At 40.3% G+C, this 27819-nt stretch overlaps 3 protein-coding genes and 1 pseudogene across 3 annotated transcripts; 2 read left to right on the plus strand and 2 right to left on the minus strand.

Moving 5' to 3' along the window:
* Positions 1-5245: 5245 nt before the first annotated feature.
* LOC116187165 (vesicle-associated membrane protein 711) lies at positions 5246-7740 on the plus strand. Its single transcript, XM_031515772.1, has 4 exons — positions 5246-5838; positions 6503-6693; positions 7033-7196; positions 7330-7740. Exons 1-4 carry the CDS (start codon positions 5622-5624, stop codon positions 7418-7420), a joined length of 663 nt encoding a protein of 220 aa, XP_031371632.1. The 5' UTR covers positions 5246-5621; the 3' UTR covers positions 7421-7740.
* Positions 7741-8193: 453 nt separating this feature from the next.
* LOC116187163 (synaptotagmin-5-like) lies at positions 8194-12946 on the plus strand. The gene is made up of 13 exons (XM_031515770.1): positions 8194-8567; positions 8957-9061; positions 9178-9228; positions 9355-9475; positions 9717-9841; positions 9962-10063; positions 10523-10597; positions 10794-10873; positions 11074-11224; positions 11383-11613; positions 11725-11994; positions 12109-12222; positions 12537-12946. The coding sequence occupies exons 1-13, from the start codon at positions 8463-8465 to the stop codon at positions 12681-12683; spliced, it is 1677 nt and encodes a 558-aa protein (XP_031371630.1). The 5' UTR covers positions 8194-8462; the 3' UTR covers positions 12684-12946.
* Positions 12947-13180: 234 nt separating this feature from the next.
* On the minus strand, positions 13181-17561 carry LOC116187164 (uncharacterized vacuolar membrane protein YML018C). Its single transcript, XM_031515771.1, has 8 exons — positions 17003-17561; positions 15976-16350; positions 15052-15269; positions 14609-14679; positions 14411-14512; positions 14000-14117; positions 13783-13918; positions 13181-13550 (listed from the first exon to the last, which is right to left on the minus strand). Exons 1-8 carry the CDS (start codon positions 17081-17083, stop codon positions 13488-13490), a joined length of 1164 nt encoding a protein of 387 aa, XP_031371631.1. The 5' UTR covers positions 17084-17561; the 3' UTR covers positions 13181-13487.
* Positions 17562-23341: 5780 nt separating this feature from the next.
* Positions 23342-26576, minus strand: LOC116188356 (annotated as a pseudogene).
* Positions 26577-27819: the final 1243 nt, after the last annotated feature.

Genomic DNA, 27819 nt, shown 5'->3' on the forward strand with positions numbered 1-27819 from the left:
TCTGTTTGCGCGAAAATAGTTCCATCTCTTTGGACCACTCGATACAATTGATAAATACATTAACGATCAGAGTTTCATTTCACTAAACAAACGTGAGAAGACCGATGAGGCACTGTCCTGTTGGATATTAGTTGCTTAAGGAGCTTGAGATATCAATTATATTGAGCGCGTGTCACGATCTGTCTACTCTAAAAGATTTACCTATATTGGATGACCGCGTGATATGTCTTTTTATTCGTTAATTAGCCTCTCTTGCATCGCTGGAATAATTTCGAAGAATCATCACGTGAGATTAATTAGCGAAGTGGTCTATCATTTACTCATAAACGTGAAAAATTAACAAATAAGAAATGCCACATGCAGGAAGCATCTTAATATCATCATCTTCCAATAAGGTGTTTTCAGATACGGGTTTGTGTTTGGCTATTTATCTGAATGTTTCCTGTCGTTGCTTTGCTTATGACAACTGGGGAAATGATTTTTAGGTCATTATCTTCTTTTTAATTTTTTTTTCCTCCGGTTAGAAGAGACATAAAAATAAGGAACAAATATAATTTATTTAATTTATATAAGACGAGGGAGCGGAAGCGAAACGGTTTTGTTCGAGAAAATCATTAATGGAAAATCGAGACAGTATATATGCGTTTACAATCCGATCCATGTCGCTTGTTTTTACGAGTTTTATAAAATTGAAAATACCCAGGCTGTATCACAAATTAATGTGGTTTTGGAACATGATGTTTTGGATAAGTCCATTGAGTAAGAAACAAAGAGCCATCTCCCTTTCTTCTTCTTCTATTTTTTTTTCTTTTCATATTTTTCGATGAGTGGGGGTGGACCAGAGAAAAGACATTGGAGTGAGAAGAAGAGAATGAAAATGAAGAAGGTTCCCTTAAAATCAGTACTGATGTGGATTTAATTGGAAAGGAGAAAATTAGTACAAACCAGCAAATAGATGGACACATCAATTAGCTTGACTTAACATAGCTGTTTTTTTTTTTTGGCTGCATTTGTATGTATTTTCTACATAATATATGAATATATCTTCTATATACATTTGCTTCGTATAATGTGAGTATATTGGAGTAAGGCTAGAAAAGTTAATGAATCAGACCACCCATCCATTTGAAAAGATTTTGAAGATCGTCTAAGTTAGTCAAATCAAATGGAGATAGATCGCTCGGGATGTCATGCATTCGTCTCCTATGGCAACCGCTAATGTTGTGAAGACATGGGAGCTCGATTTGGCACTCTGAGCCTAAACAAATAACTCTTCCAATTGATAGTGGCCATAGATTCAAGTATATGTGATATACCAGTAACAGCTAACTTGTTAATCCGGAAAAATCCAAAGAAATGAATTATTCTAGAGTCGGGCCGGAAAAGGAAGATGCTGTTATTTCATAGTATCATATTTTCATTGGGTTTATACGAATTTTTGTCCATTTTTATTTAAAAGCTCAAACTGATAGTGATAGTACCCAACTCATATATTAACCCATGAATTTTCATTTTATTTTCCGATATGGGATTTATCCCATTTTACTCTTCAATACCTGCCAACGTGTGGTCTATTTCTGCCGACACGTTGTCACGTGCCCTTAAACACCCTCTCTCAATAACTGAGATCGAGTCGGACTGCTACGAAGAAGCTCGAAACAATAGTTCCAATTATTCCTTTGATTGGATCCTTGTCTAAAGCGAAATTTTGTAACGTATTAGGGTATCCCGTTAGTAAGTCGACCCGGACTGATTCATCAAACTCTGATAATCTTCTGTGCTTGGATGAGAGGGGACTAACATGAAGCCAAAGTGTGCTTGGACGAGAGGGGACTAACACGAGGCGCACTTTGGCTGCACTCAACATTGAATCGGAGTGATGTGAGTACGCATATGCGCGTGGGAATGCATAACCTGGACTCTGATACTATATTAAATTTTCATTGGGCTTATATGAATTTGGGTTCATTTTCACTTAAAAGCTCAAGCTGATAAGTGGTGGTATCCAAATTATATATTAACCAATGAATTTTCATTTTATTCTTTTGATATGGGATTTATCCCATTTTACTTTTCAACACATGGCATGCGATGTTTAAGCAATAGTTTATATTATTATCGATCATGGGGATGGCGATTCTAACTGGCCCTGGGATTATATCCCTTTCGTTGCGATCATCGATTCTAAAGGTGGGGTTGCAGCTTTCCATCAACTTTGATGTCATGTGAGAAATTTCCTATCACGAGTCGGTCGATGTTGATTGGAAGGGAGGCCACTAGCTTTGTGATCCTCTTATAATAAAGAAACTTTTGGTTTGATAATTGCAACCAAGGATCACCAAAATGGAGCAATATCGAAACACAAGAAGAGCACCAACACGAGATTGATTCGATTTGCAAGGGAATGAGTTCCTTCCAATTTTCAATAAGAGGATATGCGTAGCAGTTCTCCTTAGCGATCTAAGTCCGTTGTAGTAATGTTGTCAATCAATTTAGGAAGGATCGGTTCGATGTAAAACATCTAAGATATAACTAGAAACGGAATAAAAACTGATTGAACTGTAAAATCACATGGAATCGGATGGAAATGTTAGGTTAGGTTCAGGAACGGTTCTAAGATTTGGATCGGGATGGCTAGGGGTCCCTCGGTAGTGCATCGAGGTAATAGCCGGAAGTTAGGGCGAACGTATGTCGATAGTATTTCGTGAAAGATAATTGAACCATGCGTGAGTTTAGCAGAAGATTGAAACTTTCTTCATCAAATTGGGCTGGCCCGATCATGTTCAAGGTGAACCGGGCTGGGTTTAAAAGCATGGAGTCTCTGATCGACTTATGATTGTATTCTCCTGGCTTATGGTGATGGAGCGGTTACCCGGCCCATCATGAGGGCCCACCTTATTGGGCTCAGCTAAGGGCCCACATAAACACTTGAAGTTGAATCTCCCAAATAACATTTCCCCTCGTGAAGTAGCAAGTTAGCAAAAAGAGGCCTGGTTCTTTTGTAATTTGTTCGACGGTTAAACCGTTTGTTTCCACTTTTGTAATTTCTGATCGGACATTTTACCCTATATCCATTTTTGCTGTGAATTAATAAAGAGTCCACTTATCTGCTTGAGCAAAAAGAAAAAGAAAAAAGAGGCATGTGTTACGTTCGACAGAATGAAATATGAATAATCATTTATCATTGCAAAATTGATAATTATTTCATTATTCGTAATAAGTGAAAGTTTATTGTCTGAATTACGTTTGACGCTGAAAGTTTTTGCTTTCATTACTTATAAAGCGAGGAAAAGATAGAAGCAAAATAATAAAGGGTAAGAAGATAAATAATATTCCGTTGTACGGACTCTATAAATAAAAATTTACGATGAAAATTTTCATTTATATATAATATAAGAAATTGAATCTAATAATATTTGTTGACGCGGATTTTATAATCACAAATGTATATAAAATGCAAAATTTATTTTATACTATATAAATTTTAATATAGTATGAAAGTACTTAATTTGTTTAAAATTCTTCACTATTTTCACATTTACATAATATTAAAAGACTATATTTACTTTGTACATATATGAAGATATTTTTGTTCTTAAAGATATATCAGATGAATTCTTTTAAATCCTATTATAATTATATGAATTCTATTGTAATAAGAAAAAAATAATTAATTCTAAAGATGAATTCTTTTAGATCTATTTATAATTATAATTACAGTTAATTGTAAAATTATATAAGTGAAAAAATTACATTATATTTCATAATAAACAATTCAAATAAACTAACAAACATATAACTTTTTATATATCTAAACAAATATACAATCATTTATCTACCGAGAATTATTTAAAACAATTACCAGTTTAGATATTCATATATATATATATATATACATGTGTATATATGCTCAAAACATATATATTTATTTTATTATTTATTTGATAATTATTTTATTAATGTGAATTAATTAGGTATATTTACAATTGCGTCACTATTTACTGAACTGGTTTTCAAGTGTATATATATACTTGCCAGCATTTTGGTCATCTTTTTACCCTGTTCAATCTTTCATCTAAATTTTTTGTTAAATTCTTTGAAAAAATCCTTCTAAATATCCCCTTACACATCAATTTAATCAACATCCAATAACATTTTATTAAGTTTAAGTGTTAAGAATGTAATAAGGTGCACTTTTTCGGAGGATTTTAGTATTTTTATCTATCTATCTAATAAAAAGTGTAATCATACTGGAGACCTAGAGTTATAATCTTTCTAGATAAGTATGGCTATGGGGAATCTATTTCTATTTGTTTCACTCTAAAAGGGCACATTATAGAAATCTAACAAATACGGTAAATTTTCTAAAATTGTAACTGCATCTGTCAAATTTCTCACTAATTAAGGTAAAATCTAATTTATTTCTACTTGATATAGTCATGGTAAGTATTACATCTTATCTGACCTTCTATGGAATTAAGTTGGAAAAATCTAAAAAATCGATATTAGTCTGAAGTTGCGGATTAGCTTTGGAACCAAAGGCAATGCAACGGATGCCACGGCCCCGACGCGGATCGCGCGTCCTAACCTAACTAACAGTCTGACGACGATGATTGTCGTCGGCGACTAATGATTTTCGTCCATGTAATGCAAATGTAAATGCTTTTCAAACTGTCGGCCGGACCGATGGCTTACGTAATCGGATAATCCTATCCACCCACCTCATAACATATGTATTATGTATAGCTACGCTAATTAAATAAATATTAATTACGATTTAAATAAGCAAATAAATAAAAAACTGAAAAATGAAGAAAATCCAAAGCTTTCGATTGATGCCGTCAATGGTTGCCCCCACCCCACCAGCACGGTGATTCAGTGGTTAAGTATCAAGCGCTCAATTTGAACATTACGAGTTCGAACTTCACTGAAGACGTAGAGCTCGCCACTATATGGGTGTATTATGGGATGAAGGTGACCGATTATAATGCTTGATCCAGTGAGCCTTGACTTAATTCACTAGTGCATTGGTGGGCTGCGGTGACCAAATTGGACTAAAATCTCAGCGAGTTATAGTGAAAAAAATATTTCATGACGGTTAAATTTTATTAATTAAGACAGTCACAGCGGACTAATAATTCGATCTAATTTTTTATTTGGCGAAAAAAAAAAGGCTGCCCCCACGTTCCCTCTCTCTCTCCCCCCTCTAATTAATGAAAGAAATCCGCCATTATTAACCTTTTCCTTTGCCTCTTCAATTCACAGTCAATCTCTCTCTAGCTCGCTTACCTTTTCCAGCTCCATCTGAGCCCCACCCCACCTCGAATCAGCAGTCCTTCCACCCCCCGACAAATAGAGGAAAGTTCGGTTCTCAATCTCGCCATAGAACGAGAGTGAGAGAGAGTGGGGAAGGAGGGAGGGAGAAAGGTCTCTGATTGATTGCGTACATGGATGCTTCCGTGTGGAGCTACCCCTGATTTGACCCAACTCGCTCCTTCCCCATTTGCTCAATCGACGGATCGGTGTGGAACTGTTCCTCGATTGATGGGCAGCACGACCTGTCTCTGATTCTTGACTGGTAGCGGGTAGCCTCGATTGGTTTGTAGTGTGGAGAAGGTGAGATGGCGATTCTTTATGCGCTGGTGGCGAGGGGATCGGTGGTGCTGGCGGAGTTCAGCGCGACGGCGACCAACGCCAGTGTTATCGCCCGGCAGATACTGGAGAAGCTGCCTGGCAACCACGACAGCCATGTCTCGTACTCTCAGGACCGCTACATCTTTCACGTCAAGCGCACCGATGGCCTTACCGTCCTCTGTATGGCCGACGATACCGCCGGCAGTAAGTTCTCCAGCTTTCAATCCTCTTCCCTGATTGCTCGTGGATGTATGAATTCTGTTCAGCTTCTGGTTCTGTGATTGGGTCTGATAAATAGCTGTAGCTTCCAGTTCACCTAATTCTAGATTTGCTTGGATTCGGAGCCATGATTGCTCTGCGAGTTTCCTTCGTGTTTCTGTAGTATTTTAGTTGCTTCCGGCATACCATTTTCCCTGTTTGGATAAGAAATTTCTCTCATTTACCTAATTCCCGTCGAATCCATGGCGTTTAGCAGTTTCTCAGTAATTGTCCTGTTCGTGTTTGTTCTTGTGCTGCCTCGTATACTGCTGACGATGCGGATAATTGTTTGATAGTAGAGCAGTGGTTGCTTTTATTGGTTTTTTGATGGTTAATGTGGGAGAGGATATTTGATTGATCAGTGCATCTCTAGGAGCATGGACATGTTACTGTAAATGTAGCCATCCATTAGGTGGCACAGTGTCGACGTATTATTGATGGGGTTTTGTGATATTTGCTAAGAACAATGGTGTTTTGGGCAAAAAATTGCGTGATGTTATAAATGACGTTCCATCATTGAAGGAAGTTTTGGGCAATATTATCTCGGAGATCTTCTGGTATGTCCTGATTTGACTTGGATACCTAATGAGTTTGGATTTATTCCTGACAGGGAGAATTCCATTTGCCTTTCTCGAAGATATTCACCAGAGATTTGTCAGGACTTACGGCCGGGCAGTACTCTCAGCTCAGGCATATGCCATGAATGATGAATTTTCGAGGGTTCTCAGCCAACAGATGGAATACTACTCGAACGACCCAAATGCGGATAGAATAAATCGGCTAAAAGGTGAAATGAGTCAGGTAATTATGGAACCCTTTTTGTTTTCAATTATTTTTAGTTCTATACAATATCTGGAAAAGAAGTCTGATTACGTGGTCATATGTTGCTTCATCATGATTTCTGTGAAATGAGTCATGTTGCTTCATTGAATTGCTGCCAAAAGAGGCATTAATCTATTGCCTAAGCATCCCAATTCGGAATGAGTATATTCCCTTTGATCAATTTGACCAATGAAGTAGTTGATTATGCATCACAGCATCAGTATTTAACATAATAGCGATTGTTGATGTCATACCCAATACTGCATATCTTGTTGGCCCAAGATATGGGAGTTATGAAGCTGGTAATGTGTCCCACAGGTGCGAAATGTCATGATAGAGAATATCGACAAAGTTCTAGAGAGAGGTGACCGCTTGGAGTTGCTTGTTGACAAAACTGCTAATATGCAAGGAAACACTTTTCGATTCCGAAAGCAGGCTCGCCGTTTCAGAAGCACTGTGTGGTGGAGAAATGTCAAACTAACGTAAGTGCCACTTTGCCAATAGGATTACCCTGATTGCACTGCATTCTTATGTACTTTGACAATTGCCTAGTAGTAGAAATAAGCTGCTCTCTTTTCCTGCCCGCTGATTACTGTTCCTTGTCTTGCACTGCAGGGTTGCGTTGATCGTTATCCTATTAGTCATCGTCTATATAATACTGGCTGTTGTCTGCCATGGGATCACTCTACCTACCTGCATAAAGTGAGAGTTGAGAGGAAGTGCGTGAGATTTGCGATTTCCATTCTCTGTTGGCACATTGTTTCTGTCTTATTCATTCTTTTCTTGGTCTGAATCAGATGGTGACTTGTTTGAGACGTCCGGAAGTCTATGTCTCGTTCCGGGTCGGAAATTGCAATGCTACCTTTGTGGCACTCTCTGTATGTGTTTTTTTCGCGGGGGTGACAATGATCAGTTGGGGTCAAACATTTTGTTGACAGTGTATTGTTTGATGAATTGGCTTGTATCGAGAACTGTTTTTCCGGTGTGAAAAAAATTTGCTTGCCGCGGTTCCTGTCCTTAACTCTATATGTATAGCCACTCCTAGTCCTATTCAATGGTTGATCTCAATTCGAGACCCCCTCCAGCTTCAGTAAAATGATATCATTGAGATAGAATAACAGATTCTGAGCTCAATCTTGAATTTGTGACATAATACTTCACTATTATGCCGAATCGTGCGACTGAATCTATAGACACGATTTGTTACGGGAACATGTTGGATGGGTTTAATCGATACGATAAGTTGATAACATCACTGAAAAAAGAAGAAAATGAGAAAATTATCATGGCTTAACAGATCAGAGGAACAGGGTATTGTGGTCTGGTCCGGCCCAAGACACAGAGCACGCGAGAAAGAGCGACAAAAGCAACTGATTAAACCGTAAATTACGTCATAGACGGAACAAGAAAGAAGAAAAGAATGCCTTGCACTGATTAAATTCATAATCATAATAAATTAAAGTTAATCTGCCTTTTTCTCGATATATTACTGTCTCACTCCATCTTCTTCTTCTTACCGGCAGCATCTTCATCACCATCATCTTCCGTCTTCACGACATACAGACACAGACCTCTCATCTCACTGCATGCCATGGCGCTCCTGAGCTGAAACCTTTGGTTTATCTGATAGTTAAGGCTTCTGGGTTTCTCTCTGAATCGACTAGAAGGAGCAGGAAACAGAAGACGAAGAAGAAGAAGAAGAAGAAGAAGAAGAAGAAGAAGAAGAAGAAGAAGAAGAAGGAACAACAATGGGATTTATCTCGGGCGTCGTGGTTGGAGTAACAGTTGGGATCGGGTTGATCTTCGGCTTCGCTTACTACTCGAAAATCCGATCCAAGCGACGCTCCGAACTGGTAAGAATCCTCTGATGCAAAACGAGTTTCTTCTTCCCTTCTGCGACCATTCATGTTCTCGGTGACTATAGGTGCATGGATTTATGTTTGATCCCTTCGTTATCTTGTAATGCATGCCGAGCTCTCTGCGGGGAATTCCTAAAGCATTCATTGAGGAAGGCTTTGTTTATTGTGGGAAAACGTATTCTGTATGAATTAAGAGAGTGAAACTGTGAGGAAGTTTAGCGAAATCTGAGAGGAGATTGAGATTTAAGGTCGATGGATAGAAATGGGCAATCTTGGAGCTACCCTTTTGAAATGTCAGCTTGGAATCGAGTTTATATGTTAGAGAAAACTGTTTGGTAATTCATGCATTGCAGCTGCCTTATATTCTTCCCGGTTGATCTTAGGCGAAGACGGTGGCAGCATTTGCGAGGATGACTGTGGAAGATTCGAGAAAGATACTTCCAGGCGAGTTTTACCCTTCTTGGGTTGTCTTCACTCAGAGACAGAAGTTGAGTCTTCACAGAAGTTTCTCTGCCTTGTTAGATGATATGAGTTCATGCTGATAAGATTGATTTTTGGATGAGCTTTTCCTTTTTGTGAATCATTGTTTTTTCGTGAATTGCAGTTAACTTGGCTGAATACCCACTTGAAGAAGATATGGCCTTACGTTGATGAAGTAATTCTCTCCCTTCCTCTCCCACCTCCGTTAGCATCGATCAATGATTATGGAAATATTAGTCTCGTTTTCCCTTTTGCGTTGGTAAATACGAATACAAACTTCTGAATCGATTCAATGGCCCAGGCAGCATCAGAGCTGATAAGGACTACTGTGGAGCCAATTCTTGAACAATACAGGCCGGCCATCTTGCAATCTCTCACCTTCTCGAAGCTCACTCTTGGCACTGTTGCTCCCCAGTTCACAGGTTATCTGAACTAATTCTTTCACATTCTGACTAATCAATCATGAGATATAGAACTGGGACTTTGAATGAGGCTGGGGAATAGCGTTGCATCAAGGGTTGTCAGTGACTGTACTCGCAAGTTAGATTACAGATTGGTTTGATACCCTTTCTTTTTTTGGTAAATGGTATTGGGAATAGCTTTGCATCAAGGTTTGATACCTACTGGGGCAATGATACTGATATTTTTTCCCCTCTTTTTTAGGAGTTTCCATTGTAGATAGTGAAAAAGGTGCGGGCGTCACCATGGATTTGGAATTGCAGTGGGACGGGAACCCGAAAATCGAGCTCGACATTCGAACACGAGTTGGAGTTGGATTGCCTGTTCAGGTAATTTCCAACTTGCTTCATTTTTATGCTCTAAGGAATCAAACTGAAGTATGTCCAAATATTGAAATCGGACGTATAAGTCGTCCCGGTTGTTTCAAAGCAGTGATCTGCTCTCTGTAGGTGAAAAACATCGGGTTCACCGGGGTTTTCAGGTTGATGTTCAGACCACTTGTAGATGAATTTCCTTGCTTTGGAGCTGTATGCTATTCCTTGAAAGAAAAGGTGCGACCAAGCATTCTCGTTACTGCTCCTCCTTTCTCTTGATGTAATAATTTTGTTTGTTTCAAAAAAACATTAAGGGTGTGTTTGTTTTAACTTAATTATATAAGTGCTTAAAAGTCAGTTACAAGTTAGTTATAAGGGAAAGTGAATGGAAGAAATAGAGAAAGATGAGAGATGAGGGTCTAAATTACTTAATCATTAACTACAAAACCACTTAATGAAATAAGTATAAAATTTTGACTTTTATTGGTGCTTTTTGCTCCTTACTAAACTTTTCTAATCCTTATCGTTCTTCCCCACCTCCGATACATTTCATCACTTAACTAATTAAGTGCTTAATTTTTAAGCACTTTATTTATCAAACACCACCTAAGTCTTGCGAATTTCGTATTTGTAGCATTGAAATATATTTTGGTCCTAATGTCCTGATACGACGTGCTCTCATGGTGCTGCTTACAGAAAAATCTGGATTTTACGCTTAGGGTCGTAGGTGGTGACATATCAGCAATCCCTGGGGTTTCCGATGCTATTGAGGTACGAACACTAGATTTCTGATATTGTTTACGCCCGAAAAGTTTTTATTTGATGGGTTTGTAGCATTGATTACAAACTCAACTGTTCATATCAAACAAACCTTCAAGAGCCATTGATCAAATTGCTCCATTAGAAACTGCACCAGGTAAAGTCTCTTGTTGCTCATCGCAATTTAGTGCAAACCTAAAAATTTCAGGAAACAATAAGAGATGCTATTGAAGATACAGTGACGTGGCCCGTCCGGAAGATTGTACCCATATTGCCTGGAGATTACAGGTGAAATTTCGAGAATATCATCATTGCACTTTTTCTTTTTTTGGACTTAATATTGTGAGATCGTCTTTGGCTTCACAAGAGCTTACAAAATTGAAGTGCATTTTAAAGCGTCAACCCAAGTTAATCTCCTCCTAGTGAACATTGGAAGGATTTGGGCCATTGGCATGATGTGTGTATATATAAATATATTTTTACTACAGTGATTTGGAGCTGAAGCCAGTCGGAGTATTAGAGGTGAAGCTTGTGCAAGCCAAAGACTTGGCAAACAAAGATGTCATTGGAAAGTCTGACCCTTTCGTCGAATTATTTATACGTCCACTGCGCAGCAGAATGAAAAGGAGCAGAACAATGGTGAGGAAACTAATCAAATCCTTCTCTGCCCACCCGTTACTTTGTACTGATATATAATTTGCTTATTTAGGTTGATAGATCCATCCTCAGATGGGAAATGGAACCCTGGTGTACTATTTATGATTTCAGCATGAGATGTTTTCTTGTGGTTTTTTCAGAACAATCAGCTGAACCCAATATGGAATGAAAATTTCGAGTTCGTGGTTGAAGATGTGTCCTCGCAGCACTTGACTATACGAGTCTTTGATGATGAAGGGGTTCAGGCCTCTGAACTCATCGGGTGTGCGCAGTTTCCTTTGATTTCCCTTGAGCCTGGTAAAGTGAAGGATGTCTGGTTGAAGCTGGTCAAGGATTTGGAGGTTCAGAGAGACAACAAGAACAGGGGCGAGGTAATTAGACTGCACTTTCGAGTTTTAAAGTTCTTTTCTTATTGATTGTATCAATCGAGAAGTTGTTCTCTATTGCTAAATTAGTATGAATATGAGATTTGTTGGGTTTAGGTGCAACTGGAGCTCTTGTATTGTCCTAATGGAATGGAGAGCAACATCAAGAATCTTTTCAGGAACGACTTATCTCTGACCTCCCTCGAGAAGGTCCTTCAAAGTGAAGGCGATGGAGCAGATGTTAAAAAGAAGGATGTTATCATCAGGGGAGTTCTCTCTGTCACTGTAATATCAGCAGAAGACTTGCCCGCTACCGACATAATGGGAAAATCAGACCCTTATGTCGTGCTGAAGATGAAGAAATCAGACGCAAAGTACAAGACTCGGGTGAGATTTCGATCGCTGCTTCTATTGTTCATTTTGAAACATCCTGTGAAGAACTTTTAGTGAGATATGGGATGTTTTCAGCAGAATTATCTTAAGATCTTCTGTCTCGAGCAGGTCTTAAATGATGTTCTGAATCCTGTCTGGAATCAGACCTTTGATATAGTTGTGGAGGATGCGCTTCATGACATGCTCATTCTAGAAGTATATGATCATGACACTTTCGGAAAGGTACACTTCTTCCTTATCTTCTCTTTTCTGTGATAATTTCTTTCAGATGTTGCAACCTCTGAACAGTTCAGACCGTCTTAAATGCCAATCTGACTAAATTTCTAGTAATACGAAGATTGATCATCAATCTTCGACATTAAATCTTGTTTTCTTTTCTTCATTCTATTTAGGACTCAGTAGGCAAACCATTCTTAATTCAATTGATGAATGTCCAACTCGATTTTGATTGTACATTAGCGGCTTCGTTTCAGAACCATAGAGACTTGGATGGGTTAAGCCATATCCTGTTAATCGATTGTGTTCCAATTTTTCAGGAAAAGATTGGGAGAGTTATCATGACACTAACGAGGGTCATATTAGAAGGAGATATACAGGACACCTTCCCCCTAGACAATGCAAAATCGGGTAAGCTGAACTTGCATCTCAAGTGGACCGGGCAGCCAGTATACCGCGATCCTTGAGATTGTTAAGACTCTTGCCAGTATATTCGAAAGTTGAGGCGTCATGGCTGTATTCATTGTACATCAGAGAGCAAAAGATCAGGTGATACTGTAGAAAAGATACTGATATTTTCAGCTTTCTAAATCTATAGAGATGAAGTCTAGATGAAGAGTAGAATGATCTGAAAGAGTCATACATACGTACTAGAATCTATGTCGGATTTATATATCTTTGATCTATTGACTGTCAAGAGCTTAATGAAGGCATTTCTTTGTTTAAGTTTTTTCTCGTGTATTGGCCTTTACTTCCTCTCAATGTCATCCACGGCCTGGCTACAGATAAAATTTGAGAAACTCCTGTTACACCATGTAAGATATTTCTTCTAGTTAGATGCAAAGAGTGCACACGGTTGCATAAAGTCATGTCCGGAAGATTGCAAATCCGGCTCATGTTAACTCTTAAGTGCTTGTAATTCAAAACAATATCCTTTACATTTGTAGGAAAAATTAGATGCAGATAGAGAGACGCTTGAAAGCTTATTTGCATTTAATTAAAGCTCAATATCCAAAAACAATGTGGGGATGGGAACCAAAACTTACACACTTTCCCCGTGGAACAAATCAAGGCATAACACCATTAAATTGTATTCTATGAGCACCACCATCACCATCATGATGACCTTCCTTCCTATGAGTATACACATGTTTTTATATTTCACCAACAAACATTTTTCGGGGGATAAAACGAAAAAAAATTGCAAGATATGATCCTACTGGGGATAAAAAAACCGCGACCCCAAATTGCGCCTTCTACGTGTCCAATCGCTACAACCCCAACTTCTTCGAGAACCAATCAGATATATTTGCAATTACAAATCCCGCGAACACCTGCAATGCAGCAGATTGTAGCAGGTAAGAACTGTGGCTTGGGCAAATACATGGCTTATTGGAAGAATGGATCTAAAGTTTCATAAATTGTAAATACAAGAACAAAGCTATGTCTTGCACAAGATAACATAAGTTGTCGATATTTCGACTGACAGCACTATACCAGTCCTTAGAGATCATATTGGACGCAGAATGGCTCCTCTTTGAGACAGTTGCAGGTGTAAATTATTACCTGACATGAGCCGAGGATGTAAATAGCTGAGTAGTGGCGCCCGTGAATAACCATGTCAGCTACCATAGCAAGTGGAATCGTGAGGGACATTCCTAATGTAGCTACGAGCGGCGTAGTCCAAACCACACATAATGCCCTGACCAGAGAATGATGTTTGTAAGCAAAAAGTGCGTTATGAGAGATGTCTCGGAGGTGAAGATGTAGGTGTTTTGCTCACCAAAAGTAGTCGGAGAGGACACTCCCTACAAAACCGTTTGCAAGAACCACTTCATCCATTTTTGCCGAGTGAGGAATCGTGAACTTGGGTTCTATGCCAAGAGCTGTCAGGGGCCAAACTGCATGGAAGAGAGATGGATCAAAATCAGGAGACCAACCCCAAAATCTACTTTTCCAGGAAAATTCTATTTGCCATACACAAAGAATTCGTGAGAAGTAATGATAAAATTGCTGAAGGACTCGTGTTGCAAAAACAGAAGTTTGTGACTCAATGAGCATCATGGAAATAAGTTCTAAATGAGCATATCTGTAAGTCGTAGTTATGATTGAAAGTAGATGATCCATAATAAAGTCTTCTACTTAACTACAGCATGAACCAGAATCAGGTGAGGCCGACTCAAAAGCAACTTACCAAGCCACCATAGGGCCACGAGGGTAAACAGTCCAACGTAACCAAACAACTTTTGCACGTCAACTCTCTCCCCTTCCTCACCTGCGAACTTCTTGAGGAGCACTGAGACATTTGTAGAAATTGGACAATGAAGATCAAGACTTCCATGGATCTTATCGGAACAAAATGGAAAATGCTGATCAAGAGACGCAATGTTACCAGTAAATAGTCCATACGACACAGCTGAGAGCAAACCAAACAGATCTCCAACAAGAGAGCGTTTCCCATTTCTGAACAAAATACATGCATAACTATCATCAGTCTAAAACGACTATGAAAACTTTTTAACATTTAATTTCATGATCAAGCACAAATTGTTATATCTTCGTAAAAGTTCCATCTCCCACCCTGTGTTTTGATGTCAAAATTTCACGTTTATCTTAAATGTTTAGAGGTCCAACAACACACCATTACAGCATCTCAGGAGCCATGCCAACTGCTACTTAACAGCATAAAAGATGGAAGCCAACTCCGCCAATATTGTTACCACAATACCTTGCTTTTCCCCTGATATCAGGGAGTAACTATTGCCTAGAATTTTCTGCACATGCTAATGCAAAAAATGACAGGAAAAGAGAAAGAGGAGATATTAACAGACTTACGCAGCAGAGCTTAGTTGTTCCTCATCTGCTGCCCAAGTCTTTCCGAGAGTTGTCATGGCAACACCAGCCATACTAATAAACACAGCGACTACTTTTGATACATTCAATGAATCTTGGCCCAACATCACCCCAATGAAAAGTGTGAAAAGACCTGAAGTTGATGATAACACAGTCGTACTAGCAACACTTGTACGAGCAAGAGCAGCATTTGACAAATACTGTAGAAAATCGAATGTGAAAATCAGAACCTTGAACAAGCAATCATCCTATAGTTTCTCATGGTGAAATAAGAAAAGTCGGCAGAGAGTATCCTGATGGAGCAACCAAAAAATTGATAATAATTTCGTCAGTATTTGAAGAATTTCATATGCAAACCAATTATCCACTACATTATATAGCTCGGATTGTAGGTCTATAATTGTAGGAAAGAAATAAAATCATTCTAGAAATTCTATTTTCAAAAGCATTATTAGATAATCATATGGGTTGTTTTCAGATCATTAGAGATTTCCCTGGTCATCTATGAACAAGAAACAATTGCACCACAAAACAGCAAACTGTAGCAGAAACTTAGAAAAATTATGCAAGTTCTCCACCAAATTCGTGGAATTACAATGATATATATATGTTTAAGCAATTGGTGCCAATTGAAAGGCAAATATCATTCATTATGGATATTAAACAGCGTGTTTTGAATTTATTCTTTAGCAAAAATGTCGTTTGTGTGAGGCTGTCAGTCAGAAAATTAAATTGAACTAAATCTCTATTACATATCCAATTTATTGCCCTTCAGGTATCTACACAAATTTGAGCAAATACATAAAATTCTATCCTTTTGCTATGTAACCATGAAATTGAACCATGCATGACGATTAAAAAAATTAAACTTCTTTCGCTGTGGAGCTGGATAGAGTTGGAGTTTACCTCTGTCACGAACCAGATAGGGGCAATATAAAAGCCATAAACAGCAATCTGCCTTGCGGTAAGCTCTTTTTCATGTTTCAATGGATTCGAGTCATCCTTGGATTTACTAACTAAGGGCCTTTCTTCTTCATCAGGTGAGAAATCTCCTTCACTATCTTTTCTGGGCAAGGACGCCTCGATTTCAAATATTTGCTGAGCCCCAATGTATTTTAGAGGAGAGTTCAAGCTCTCTGAACTTCTGCCACTTTTAGAATAGTGCCGTCTTAGTAATCTACATAACCAGTCCTTAAGGAACGCTATTGGAAGGTAAACTACCATGAGAGAAGCTCCAAGATATGTCACTGCAAATGGCTGTTGATAGTCTGTAAAAATACCCTGAATTTAGAAATTTTTAAGTTAGTTTAACACCCACACAAGAGGCAAATCAAAGATACAATGCAATATTGCTTATGACATAAGGATTCTCATTTTGTTGATTATCGTACATTGAAACCAATCCAATTCAAACTATACAAATATCAACTTCCATATTCGAGAAATGCAAAATAATAACATGCCAATATGCCCATGGAACCAAAACAAGGCCTCATCATTCAACTTCTTTTCTATTTACTCAATGCTCTCAGACAGATATTCTGCAGATATCCTTAAACATATTTCTTGAATCTTGACTGCACAAATATGTTATTTAGGAAAAGATGTTATATCCCATCTTTGCTTTTTTGTAGATTTACACCAGTATCAGACCCCATACAAAAAAAGTGAATCATATCGTTGGGCTGGATGGCATACGAGACGGGACAAATCATTTGTCCAAGAAATTATCAGCTACCTACGACTGACACAAATTCTGAAAGAGCCAATTCTTGAGCACAAAAAATTTCAGAAACTCTCTCCCACGAGTCAAAGTCTGAGTTTTGTCGAACTTATAGTTACAATAAGAGCTCGGCGACATCAAATCTCAGTCATATGCAAAAACTGATTCTCCCCCACACACATAGAGCTAAAATCTGACATAAAATCTGACCTGGGTGACTTCAGCTGAGGTGACCCAGATGATAACAACAGCAGCTATCAGGAACAACCCCGCCCTATACCTCCAGCTCATGGCAGAATATACGAGAAGAATGCCCACAAAATCAAACCTTCAAAAGGGAGCTGAAATCGGGGGCTGAAACACCTCAGATCTTCGAACTCTTCAACGGGTTTTTCTTCCCCTGTCCCAAGATTCAAACCTTGGATCCAAGACCCCGCTGAGATTTCAACAACCCGTAAAGACGAGAAGAAGAAGAAGAAGAAGGGATTCTTGCAATGGAGGAAAGGGAAGGCCCAGAAGACGGAGAGGGAGCAAGGTGGAAAATTTAATATGGAGCCAAAAAAGAAAAAAAAAAAAAAAGGATTTTGGGGTTGGCTTCGATGTTTGTTTAGTTTATTTCCATCTATGGCTGTTTTCGTTTATCTTTAATTGCTTTCCCGTTATGCTCCTCCTCCTCCTCCAGTGCAAAGAATAATGGTAGGGGGCCCTCCTCCTTTCCTGGAAATGAGTCCTTCAATGCCCATCCTCCTCCTCTCTCTCTCTCTCTCTCTCTCTAAATGTCCTGTCTTTTTGGGTGAGGCGTTGCCTTTGTCTTGAAAATTAGCGGACTGTGCCCCCCAAGATTTTCCCTCTCATTTCAAGTTTTGGGACGCAATGGATAAATTCACGGTTGACTATTTTTCTTTTTTTTTTTACAATTAGCCCTTTTCTTTTAGCAATAAAAAAGATTGATTGACCAATGAGTCGTGACGAAGTAAATAAACACGACAAATTGCATTGAAAGTATCTCTTAATCAAAACCAAGCTAATTTACAAGCGAAATTTAGTGTTAGCATAGGAAAATAATATTTCTTTTTTTTAAAAAAACGGTGAGTCTATCGTAGTCAACTTTTTTTTTTTTTTTATGGTAATAGGGTTTGAAATAATTTTTGCTAATGTATGTCTTGAAGGATATGGTTAGGTTGAGTTCCAACGGGGAATAAAGCATCTCTAGATGAGCAAGATTATCCATGATTTAGAACTCCCAACAACTTTATAATAATATAGAATATATCGTCTTAACTAACCTTGATTATAGGAGGGTCGGAAATAATTAAAGTACATAAGGAAATAATCATGGATGAATAATGTGTCAATTACGTACAATATTATATAGGGGATATTCTTCAGAGGGTTATTATAATAAAATAATAACAATAAGTATCGTGCAGAAATTGCATATCGAGGCATGCGAATTTGACCTTATTTATGCGAGTACGTGGCAAGTCTTAGTAGTTGACGCAATCGATCGTTGCACTATGTTTGGATGGAGGAAATTCGTGAGACAGCATTTAGAGGAAAGCGTGCTTTTCCTATACATTAATTCATAAAATCGAAAATTAATTTTAAAGCCAAAAGTTTTTTTTTCCCTTTTTTCTTATCATTTCAAACAAAAAGGTTCACAATTTAAATAATGCGGTTCTTAAAAATGATGTTCTTCTTTCGAATTCTCTATCTCCAATTTTTTTTGGCGAACGGGGTAAGTACTATTAATAACTAAGAAACACGGTCCTTTACAAATACGGGACATAGGAATCTCCATTCTGTCTTTTAAGCAAATCAAGACCTAAAAAAGCATTGGAGCAGCACTAAAGATGGATAAATCCTATATTTGGCCTCCTCCTGCTCGAGCCAAATGATCTGCACAAAAGTTTAGCTTGACGAAAGAAGGTCGTTGGCCGTATTTCCTCGAAAGATTCACATAGCATCCTGCAGTCATGGATGATGAGTTCAAGCCGAGTATCAGAGGAACCATAACCCCAGATCCATTCGTAAATTAAAGTAGCATCGATCTCCATAAAACAATTTCCGAATGTCCTGGGATTTTGCTAATAGGATACCCTGATGAAGAGCAACAAGTTTCGCGACAACACTAATTGTTATTCCAAGATTCGAGGAGAAACCAGCTGTCCAATTTCCCGCCTCATCTCGGATGAGTCCCCCGACACCCGCCTTTCCTGGATTACCACAGCTCGAGCCATCGGTGTTAAGCTTGTAGTGGCTCGGTGGCGGAGGGGACTGACTCACCTCGATGTGAGACAAAGTAGCTGGAATGGAGGTATATGTCCAACAGCATGGAACTCTGCTGCAAGTTGCAGAGTAAATTGCTAAGGATTAGTATGTAAAGGTTTACGACTGAAAATGCGAGAGTTGCGGTCCTTCCATAAAATCCAGACTGCATAAGCAAAGATTGTCCCTCATGGAATATTATGGTTGGCCGAGATTGTAGATGTGCAGTTCATACGCAATCAAGAACTGATAGGAAGCATAAATGATCCTAGAAGTTTATGCGGCACGTGAGGCTGCCCCAGAAGGACTTGGCATTTAGGCAATCACGAAGGATATGTTCCACAGTCATGGATGGCCCCTGGCCTATCGTACACATAGGTTGAACTTGCATTCCCCAACCATGAAGTAGAGTAGCCGAGGCAAGCCTATTTCGACAGCATAACCAGATGAATATTTGGACTCGAGGAATCGTTTTGGTTTTCCAAATCCAAGTCCAATCCGAATTAACAGTTTGTTCCACTCCATCAATCAATGCAAAATAAGATGAAGTGGTATCATATTTACCATCCTTTGAGAGACCCTAGACGACAGAATCAAGAAACCCAAGGTCGAGACTAATGGGAAGAGTTCTGCAAGCAGAATCATTGGGAATCGAGAGAAATCCCAATTTTTGGAGGGCGAAATCAACGATTGTACATACCTTGAATCCTCACATGCTGGTAAAGGCCCTTGTATCATTGATCTGATGCGTGCATGACCGACCCACCAATCCTTCCAATAGTTAAATTTAGTTCAATCTCTAATTCTCCACTTAGCTCCCATTTCCCAAGCCTCCATTCCTTCTCTTCGAGCTTTCCAGGTATGTGAGCCCTTCCAAGCCCTCGCAGAGACTTGGTGAGTGAACCTGTGTCGAATTAGTCTGGTCCTGGGGGTGTCTTCCTTTGTAGCTCACTCCACAAGTGCACCCAGGAGGGCCTTATTCCTTTTGCTGTATGGAGAATGGTGAGTGCAGATGTTGGAAGTAATCTCACATGGAAAAGTTGAGGGGAAATCCATAGGTTTATAAGAGATAATGGTCTAGCAACCCATTGGCTTAAGCTTTTGGGTTGCGGATGGGCCCGAGTCCAAAGTAGACATGTGGATTTTTCCTAACAAGTGGTATGAGAGCCCAAGGTAACGATCCTAGGGAAGTACACACGCTATGCGTGGAAACCCACACCGCACCAAGGTCCGAGTGTGCAACTCGTGGCTAGTGAAGGGCCTAACAATTGATATCCGAGTCCGGAAGTGGAAGCCCGGTTCGAAGTCCTCCATATAGTCGAGAAGGGGGGGAATTGTTGGGCCGGTTTCTCTCCTATATGGAGAATGGTGAGTGCGGGTGTTGGAAGTAATCTCACATGGAAAAGTTGAGAGGAAATCCATAGGTTTATAAGAGATAATGGTCTAGCAACCCATTGGCTTAAGCTTTTGGGTTGCGGATGGGCCCGAGTCGAAAGTAGACCTGTGGATTTTTCCAAACACTTTCTTCCATATGTCTAATCCCAAGCCCACCCGATCCTTCTGCTGTGTGACCATCGACCAGTTAAGAAGGTGGAGTTTCTTCTTCTCCGAAGTAGAGCCCCATAAAAAAGTCTTGGTTATCTTATCAAGCTTCCGATTAACTTCTTTTGGGAGGTGTGTGCATTGCATCGCATACAATGGGATTGTAGCCGTAATTGAATTTATCAGGACAACTCGTCATGCAATGGACAAAAGTTGAGCCTTCCATCCCGCCAGCCTTGCTTTGACTTGATCAATAAGAAAAGAGAAATTTTCTCCTTTATCATACCGAAACAATTAGACCGGTAAGCAAATGCTATTTTGATGGAAAACTATGTCCGCTCCGAGATTGAGCGAAGGCCATCCTGGTGAGTTCGAGTTACTTCTTATAGATCCAGTATTTGGAATCATCGACATGGTCCAATTAGACTGTCAATGATCACTCGTAAACTATCAAGCTCACATGCGACATAAGTAAATAAATATCTACTTCTGCCACGGATGAGGCATTGACTACCTAACGCCGCGATGTCAAAATCTCAACCTAACTAATTATCATACCGAAACAATGACAACCCCAAAATCGGCTCACATGTACAACAACAACAAAAGGCCAAAAAACTTAGGCCGACCGTAATGTTTTCTTCGGTAAGACCATGGCTATACTCAACCTATTAACCGGGACTAATCCCGTTCGAGTCCAGCGGACTAGCCTTTCAAAAACTCAGAGGCGAAGAGCCCCAGAGGACCTCTGCACTAATGGAGGCAGCCTCTGCCTCTGAAACTGAGGCCTCCTTGACCCTTCTCAGTATCTCCGTCTTCATCTCCCTCTTCTCCTGCTGTGTCAGCCCTTCTCCTACCTCGACCTGCACCGCGAACCTCACCACACAACTCCCGAACGGGGAATGTCTCTCGTCATCTTCCGACCGTTGCAGCTCCATCAGCCTTTCGACGATCCCATTATCGAGGATCGCCTCGACCACCTCCTTCCTGCCGTAGTAGGCGATTTCACAAACACATTCTAGGGACGAGACCTGAGTATCGTAATCCTGGGATTCCAACAGTTTCGCGATCCGGGTTATTTCGCCATGCGCATACATTTCATCTATCAGTGGGCTCCGGATCAGTCTCACAAGGGACGAGAGTGCCCTGATCGACCTGCACGATCCAATCGAGACTAGCGCCCCGACCGTCGGGCCCATCAGCACCAGGCCCACGAACACATTCCGGTTGAACTTAACCAAGGCCACTATCGCGGATGCCGAACACTCCCTGACGGCCTGCGGGCAATCTGGGTCGCAGAGCTTCGATTCAAGGACCGAAAACACCTTCGACTTGAGGATTAAATCCTGGAGTCCCATGTGGAAGCCCTGCTCCACCCGGTCCTCGAACGCCGCCAATGCCTTCAATTTCGCGTCCTCCCTGCAGTCCGACCGGCTCAAAGTCCTCATCAGGTTGAGAACAATCTCCTTATCCAAGTAACCCTGAGCCTGGGCTTCGATCTCCCACGCTATCCGCCAAACCCGGTAATAACTAGCCTGGCGGCGGATCAGTGGAACAAGACCTAAACCCTGGGACTTCTCGAGCTCGTCAAGTACGGACTTGAGATCGGAGAGCAGCTTGGAGAGCTCGGAAAGACCCGGGACAGAGTCGAGAGCGGCGTCTATCTCACTTCCGAGCTCTAGGATTGCGGTAATGGCAGGCTCGGGGCTCCTGGCGATGAAGGAGGGAAGGTGCTGGAGATCTTTGGATGCCCTCTTGAGGGATTCAAGGACGGTCAGGACATGTTCCTTGTCTTGTTCCTTCTTCTGGGGTTTGTGATTGCTGTCGTCGTCCATGGAAATGGACATGGACATGGACATGGACATGGAGTGAACAAGAATCAAAAACCCTAAACCATGGCTGCTGCTGCTGTTTCACAAAGTGACGAAGAAGATCATGTTTTTTGCTCGGTTTGCTTCCTGGGAAAGTGAGGAAGGGAAATTGGTGCGTCTCTGCCTCAACAACCATTCCTTAATTTTCCTGAAGCTTCATGAAAATGTCACCAAACTTTCCAATTTCCATGTCCTCTTCTCACATGCAAAAAGCCAAAACAAGATTCTTGTAAACTGTTCCTTGTCTGATTCTTGTTGGTGGCCCAACCAGTCTTAGGTACAGAGCCTCCACCACTGCTGCAACAAAGCTGGCTTTTTACATACATATTTACATACATAAGCAACATAATTTGGCATGACATTCAAGAAGAATTGAACTTTGTAGATCCATTTTTGAGTGAGTGTTTTTTTTTTTTTTATAGATCCAAACCAAGGCGGATTACGGGATTAGCTGGGATTCTATCCTAATGATTGAGTGGGTTGTTGAGCACCAGAGCCCACTTCCATCTTTTGTGGCAATAAATTAGACAGCCTAGATTGTTGAGTCATCAAGTCTGATCGGCCAATCGAAATCGGCCATGTGTATCCCATGCATTCTTAGCCGACAAGAAGTTGGATTGGCCTTGACCAGTGGCGTTGGTGCTAAGAATCAGAAGGGCAGCCAGGAATATTCTTGTCCAAATCGGACATAAGAAGATTCCGTCGCGCCGAGTTCCGAACAACGCCTGCATTCATCGTTGAAGGTCCCATGTTGATCGCGACGAATCAGCTTCCATGAGGTACTGAGATATATGCTCGTTAGGAAAGAATCTTTTTACATCCTGTTTAGGAACCTATTCGCTGTGATACAAGGAGGAAAGACTAGACAGGAAACTAAACTCGATTACGGAATTCATTCATTAAGAGGCCGGTCGGTCTTACAAGGCCCAAAGATCAGAGAGCATGGGCTTCTCACCTGTCGTCTAGGCTCGGCCCAGTAAGGCTCAAAAGCGTTTTCAGAAGCATAACCGTATTTTCCTACCTAAATAGTACGTTGGAACATGTACATTGTACATAATAAACTCACACCTGTAGATTCTCACTTTATTTGAAAGCTGTTACATTCATGCTAGGAATCTGAGCAAACATGATCGAGAAGGGTTTGACACTAATCGGATCCGACAGGCTCACACTTATGGGCTCTAGGGAAGGGATGAATTTGCGTGACGAGTCCAAGTTTGGGCTCAGTATTTTCCCGTTTAGGAGCATCGTTCGGCTTTGTAAATTCCCGTCTTTTGCCGTCAAGTGGTACTCTTCTCTCGCATGGCCTTCTGTAGTTGTTTTCCCGCTCGTCACCTTCGTGAATTTCGTCCTTGGACTCCTTCTTGTTGCAGACCCAATGCCCCATTGCTGGAAACATCTTCGGTCGAAACCTGAACTTGGACTGTCGTGTTGCCATCAAGGTTGATCAGTAGCAATGTGACACCTCCCTGCAATATTGAATGCCTCGTATTAAGATATATAGATATCTTTTCAGTATGTCTGCCTTAATATCAACTTTTACTTACAGATTTCTTCGAGCAGTGAGAGTAAGCTCGGATGTTATTGGTCCCGGAGAATTTAGTTGACAGAACTGTGCTTCCCATCAAACGGTGCCAAAGAATAGCACTGCATAAACAACACTCGTGCTAAGAAAAAATACCGCATTCATTTAATTTTGGAAGATCGTGTTTAGATCTCTGTTTTATTTGTGTAAATTTATTGAATTCCCTTCTTTTGTCCTTCCAGTATTTCCAGAAACAGTTCCATAACCAGACATAGGAATGGACGGTTTACCTGTAGTAGTCCGGGTTTGGAAGGAAAGTGCTTGCGTCGAGAAGCCCATAGTTCCCACCTATTAGCGTCTGTCTGCAGTATGTTTTTGTATCATAAGTTGACGACATTCCTAGCTGGTCCAAGTACCTGTCAGGACATTGCCCCGGAAAAGAATGTTTTGCCTGCCGTTATTTTCAAGAAGGATGATAGAGTACAGTTAAGATTTGGATTAACTTTTGTTACCAGAAGCTAAACACGAATGTGTTGGTTACAAGGTTGCGGCCGCTATTATAGGCCCCGCCCGCTTCACCAACCCATGCGACTGCTGAGGTTCCCGAGCTCTTCAGGATTCCCTTGAGGCCACTAAAGGTCTGAGCTTCACCGTCTAGATAGGACGGGTCTAGGATCTTTTCTATAAGGTGATCATCAACTCCTGTATTGAAAGAGAAGAACAACTGATGAGGATCGTCTATTTGGTTAAATCATCAATCTTATGTTATCCGCATGTTTTTTTTGGATATCCTTATTGAAGAAAATGGTCTGCTAAAATGTCTATCGAACCCATTTTCACCTTATGATAGCACTCGTCCTACTGTACCTGGCCCGAGGTTGTAAATGTGGTGAGTGACCACTTGCAGAGTTTTTGTTGTTCGTTCTATGAAGTCATTGAACCAACTGTCATCGAAGAATCCTCCCGGTGCTAAGATTAGTGGTTTAACTTCGTAACCCTGATAGATGTTCTCCGCTATGTTCTGCAGGTTATTTACATCTAATGCATACTGTTTTGCTGAGATTCTCGCTCCAACTCCGTTTCCACTCAGTTCATTCCCTATAAACAAAACATTAAAAGATTATGTTCTGTATGTGCATGATTTTCCAATTTTACGTCTTTATCTCGTAAACCTCACACTCCCGAAAGAGACATCAGCGAGGAACATAGCAGAACCTGTCTTTATCTCCAGGACTTACCGAGCTCCCAACCATGAATGGAGTAGCCCTTGTTGACTGTATATTGCATGAGAGATTCAGCATTGCTCGAATTCCAAACACCGATTACCGAACCATCTGAACTGATAGTTCTTCCATATAATGCATTTAACCCGAAAGTAACAACTGCCCTATTATAAGCCAAGTTAACAAATGTTAATTGAGCTGGTGGTACAACACAGAAAAAGCTGCAGGGCTAGGTTCTCACCCGGTTTGTTTGAAGAATGCATTTAGCTGGTCCCAGCGAGACATTGGTAAGCACCCCTCGGAGAAACCAAGAAATTCCGAGCTATTCTTGGTGAAAGGGGTGCAAGATGTCTGATCATCTGCTTGTGTCTCATATGTTACTTTATCCTGTAAAGTGCCTCCCATCCTGACTCTCAGCGGTGAGAAGGCTAGAGCATGCATAATCTCAGTTAAACTCCAGAACATAAGGCATTATGACATGTATACACAAAGGAATTCCGAATTTATGAAAAATGAATACATAATACACACCTTTGATTGCGCTTAACAAGATTTTGTTGGTTAGGTCCTAAGGAAAGAACATCGATGACTTGTAAGAAACAGAAGTGTCAAAAGGAACATAAAGTTATATTAACATAACAGGTAGGAGCTCTGCTTCATTCGGACTTTCTGACAATGTGTCGTGTTTGCAGAATCCTAGGCAGATGAATTTCAACTTCAACGGGACGGAGCAGAACCAATAACGTCCAACATGAACCAATAACAAGAGCACCAGAAACACTCGAACATCAGTCTTAGTCAACAAGGGGCAAGTTAAGACGCGACTACAGCACCCCTACCCCGAATAACGAATTCAAGGAGAGATGAAGCGGGGAGACTGAGAGTTACCAAAGTTAGAAGAGTGGATCTTCCCCAGCTGCAAGTGCCATAGTCGCATTTATCGGGGGGCCACCAGTCCAAAGTTGCACAGATGAAGTCATCATCAGTCTGTGCAATGGGAGCTGTTCCATTGATGAGCGCAGTGCCTTCAACGACCTTTGCTGGGGCTTCCATGCTCTGTGAGTGAACCAGTACAGAATGGTGCTGTATCCAGTAGATTGAAAAACACAGCCCCGCAAGCACAAGCATCGAGCCCATCCCGAATAACATTATGGAATCCTGAAACTACCGGGTCCCCGGTTCCAGTTCGATGTGGAAAGTATCCCCGGTACTCATTTTCTTTCCAGACAATAACAGAGGAAGTGGGAAAGAGCCCAGAAAAACTTTTACTTCCATGAAAACACGAGAACCTGTCCCGATGTCGAATCCTTAACGAAAAGAACGGTCCGGAAGAAGTCAGAAACGGGGAACCAAAAAAAAAAAAACAAAGCTGGTCTCTGCAGTCTACAAATCAGACTTTCAAATCAGTTGAGAATTGTTTAGGTGGTGTTTGGTTTCATAGTAGGATTTTAAAATTAGATTTTAATTTTGATTTTGAGTGGTATAAATGGGCCCCACCCTTTGACTTTGTATGAGTTATGTTGTTTTGTTGTGGGAAAAAGTGATAAAAATGAGATCCACTCTTTGACTTTGTATGAGTTATTTTGTTTTGTAGTGGGTAGAATTAAGTTAGAATTGTGATTCTAAAATACAATTGAGAAACCAAACAGGTTGCGGTTCAAATATTTTAGTGTTTTGTATAGTCCATCATAGATAACAAAGGTACTAAATACTTGAATTGCAGTACTAATAATTGAACTAAAAGACCCAGCGTGCCACCATTACTCTGATATCATGTTAGAATTTCTCTGCAGTTTTACGATTGTCTGATTTTAATGATGTCCGGTCTGTAATAGTTCCTCACGGTATATGAATTGTTGTTTGAATTGAGTGCCCTCTAGAAGATTAGTGGGACTAGAACGATAAAGACATGAGTTTGATGGGTATAAGAAGGTGAAGTTCCTGATTCTGTTTCATGATGTCATTGGGGTGGAGCTGTAAACGTGTATTTTCTCTAGACAACGGGGTTGGTGTCATCAACCTCCTTGATGAAATTAACATCCGCTCGAATGTTGTATTGCCCCAATCATGAAGTATTTCTAGTGAATTTGCAAACTCTTACAGCGAAAACAAAGTCCTGACGACAATGATTGTCAATTGTGCGGACACCTAGTGATTTTTTGTATTTCTTTGATGTGTGGACTCGGATAAAGCCCACTCCAATTGGGAGACGCTCATGATTACGAGCTGATGATGACCACCAAGAACGAATCTAGGATTTCGATTGAGGGGACCGAACTCTTTGAGGAGGCATAGAATGACAACATTTTCCATTTAGGGGGCGAACATAAGAATTTTTATAAAAAATTAGATAATAATATTTAAATTGTCTTATAACTTTAAAATTTTAAGGGGACGACTGTCCTCTTCAGCCTGTCCGGTGGATCCTTGATGACCAACCCGCACCCCTACAGGAACCATCGCCTCGTATTGGTCATGCAGCAAAAGTCCAATAAATTCCAACTCTAATGCTTATGTCAGTACCAATAGAAATGCTCTGTCTCTGAGGTCAAGGGGAGGTGATAGATAAGGTATGGAAGTCAACCTTCACATAAATTT

The sequence above is a fragment of the Punica granatum genome, chromosome 8 (assembly GCF_007655135.1).
Source record: "Punica granatum isolate Tunisia-2019 chromosome 8, ASM765513v2, whole genome shotgun sequence".
NCBI classification, from domain to species: domain Eukaryota; kingdom Viridiplantae; phylum Streptophyta; class Magnoliopsida; order Myrtales; family Lythraceae; genus Punica; species Punica granatum.

Bases quoted from the DNA above. Each gene is read 5' to 3' on its own strand.
- LOC116187165 (XM_031515772.1), top strand. From the start codon at position 5,622: ATGGCGATTCTTTATGCGCTGGTGGCGAGGGGATCGGTGGTGCTGGCG. The intron at 5,839-6,502 runs GTAAGTTCTCCA...TATTCCTGACAG, and splicing joins GGCCGACGATACCGCCGGCA to GGAGAATTCCATTTGCCTTT. The intron at 6,694-7,032 runs GTAATTATGGAA...TGTGTCCCACAG, and splicing joins TAAAAGGTGAAATGAGTCAG to GTGCGAAATGTCATGATAGA.
- LOC116187163 (XM_031515770.1), top strand. From the start codon at position 8,463: ATGGGATTTATCTCGGGCGTCGTGGTTGGAGTAACAGTTGGGATCGGG. The intron at 10,598-10,793 runs GTACGAACACTA...TAAAAATTTCAG, and splicing joins GGGTTTCCGATGCTATTGAG to GAAACAATAAGAGATGCTAT. The intron at 12,223-12,536 runs GTACACTTCTTC...CCAATTTTTCAG, and splicing joins ATCATGACACTTTCGGAAAG to GAAAAGATTGGGAGAGTTAT.
- LOC116187164 (XM_031515771.1), bottom strand. From the start codon at position 17,083: ATGAGCTGGAGGTATAGGGCGGGGTTGTTCCTGATAGCTGCTGTTGTT. The intron at 14,513-14,608 runs GTAACATTGCGT...CAAATGTCTCAG, and splicing joins GTCGTATGGACTATTTACTG to TGCTCCTCAAGAAGTTCGCA. The intron at 13,551-13,782 runs GTAATAATTTAC...GCTGCATTGCAG, and splicing joins ACATCCTCGGCTCATGTCAG to GTGTTCGCGGGATTTGTAAT.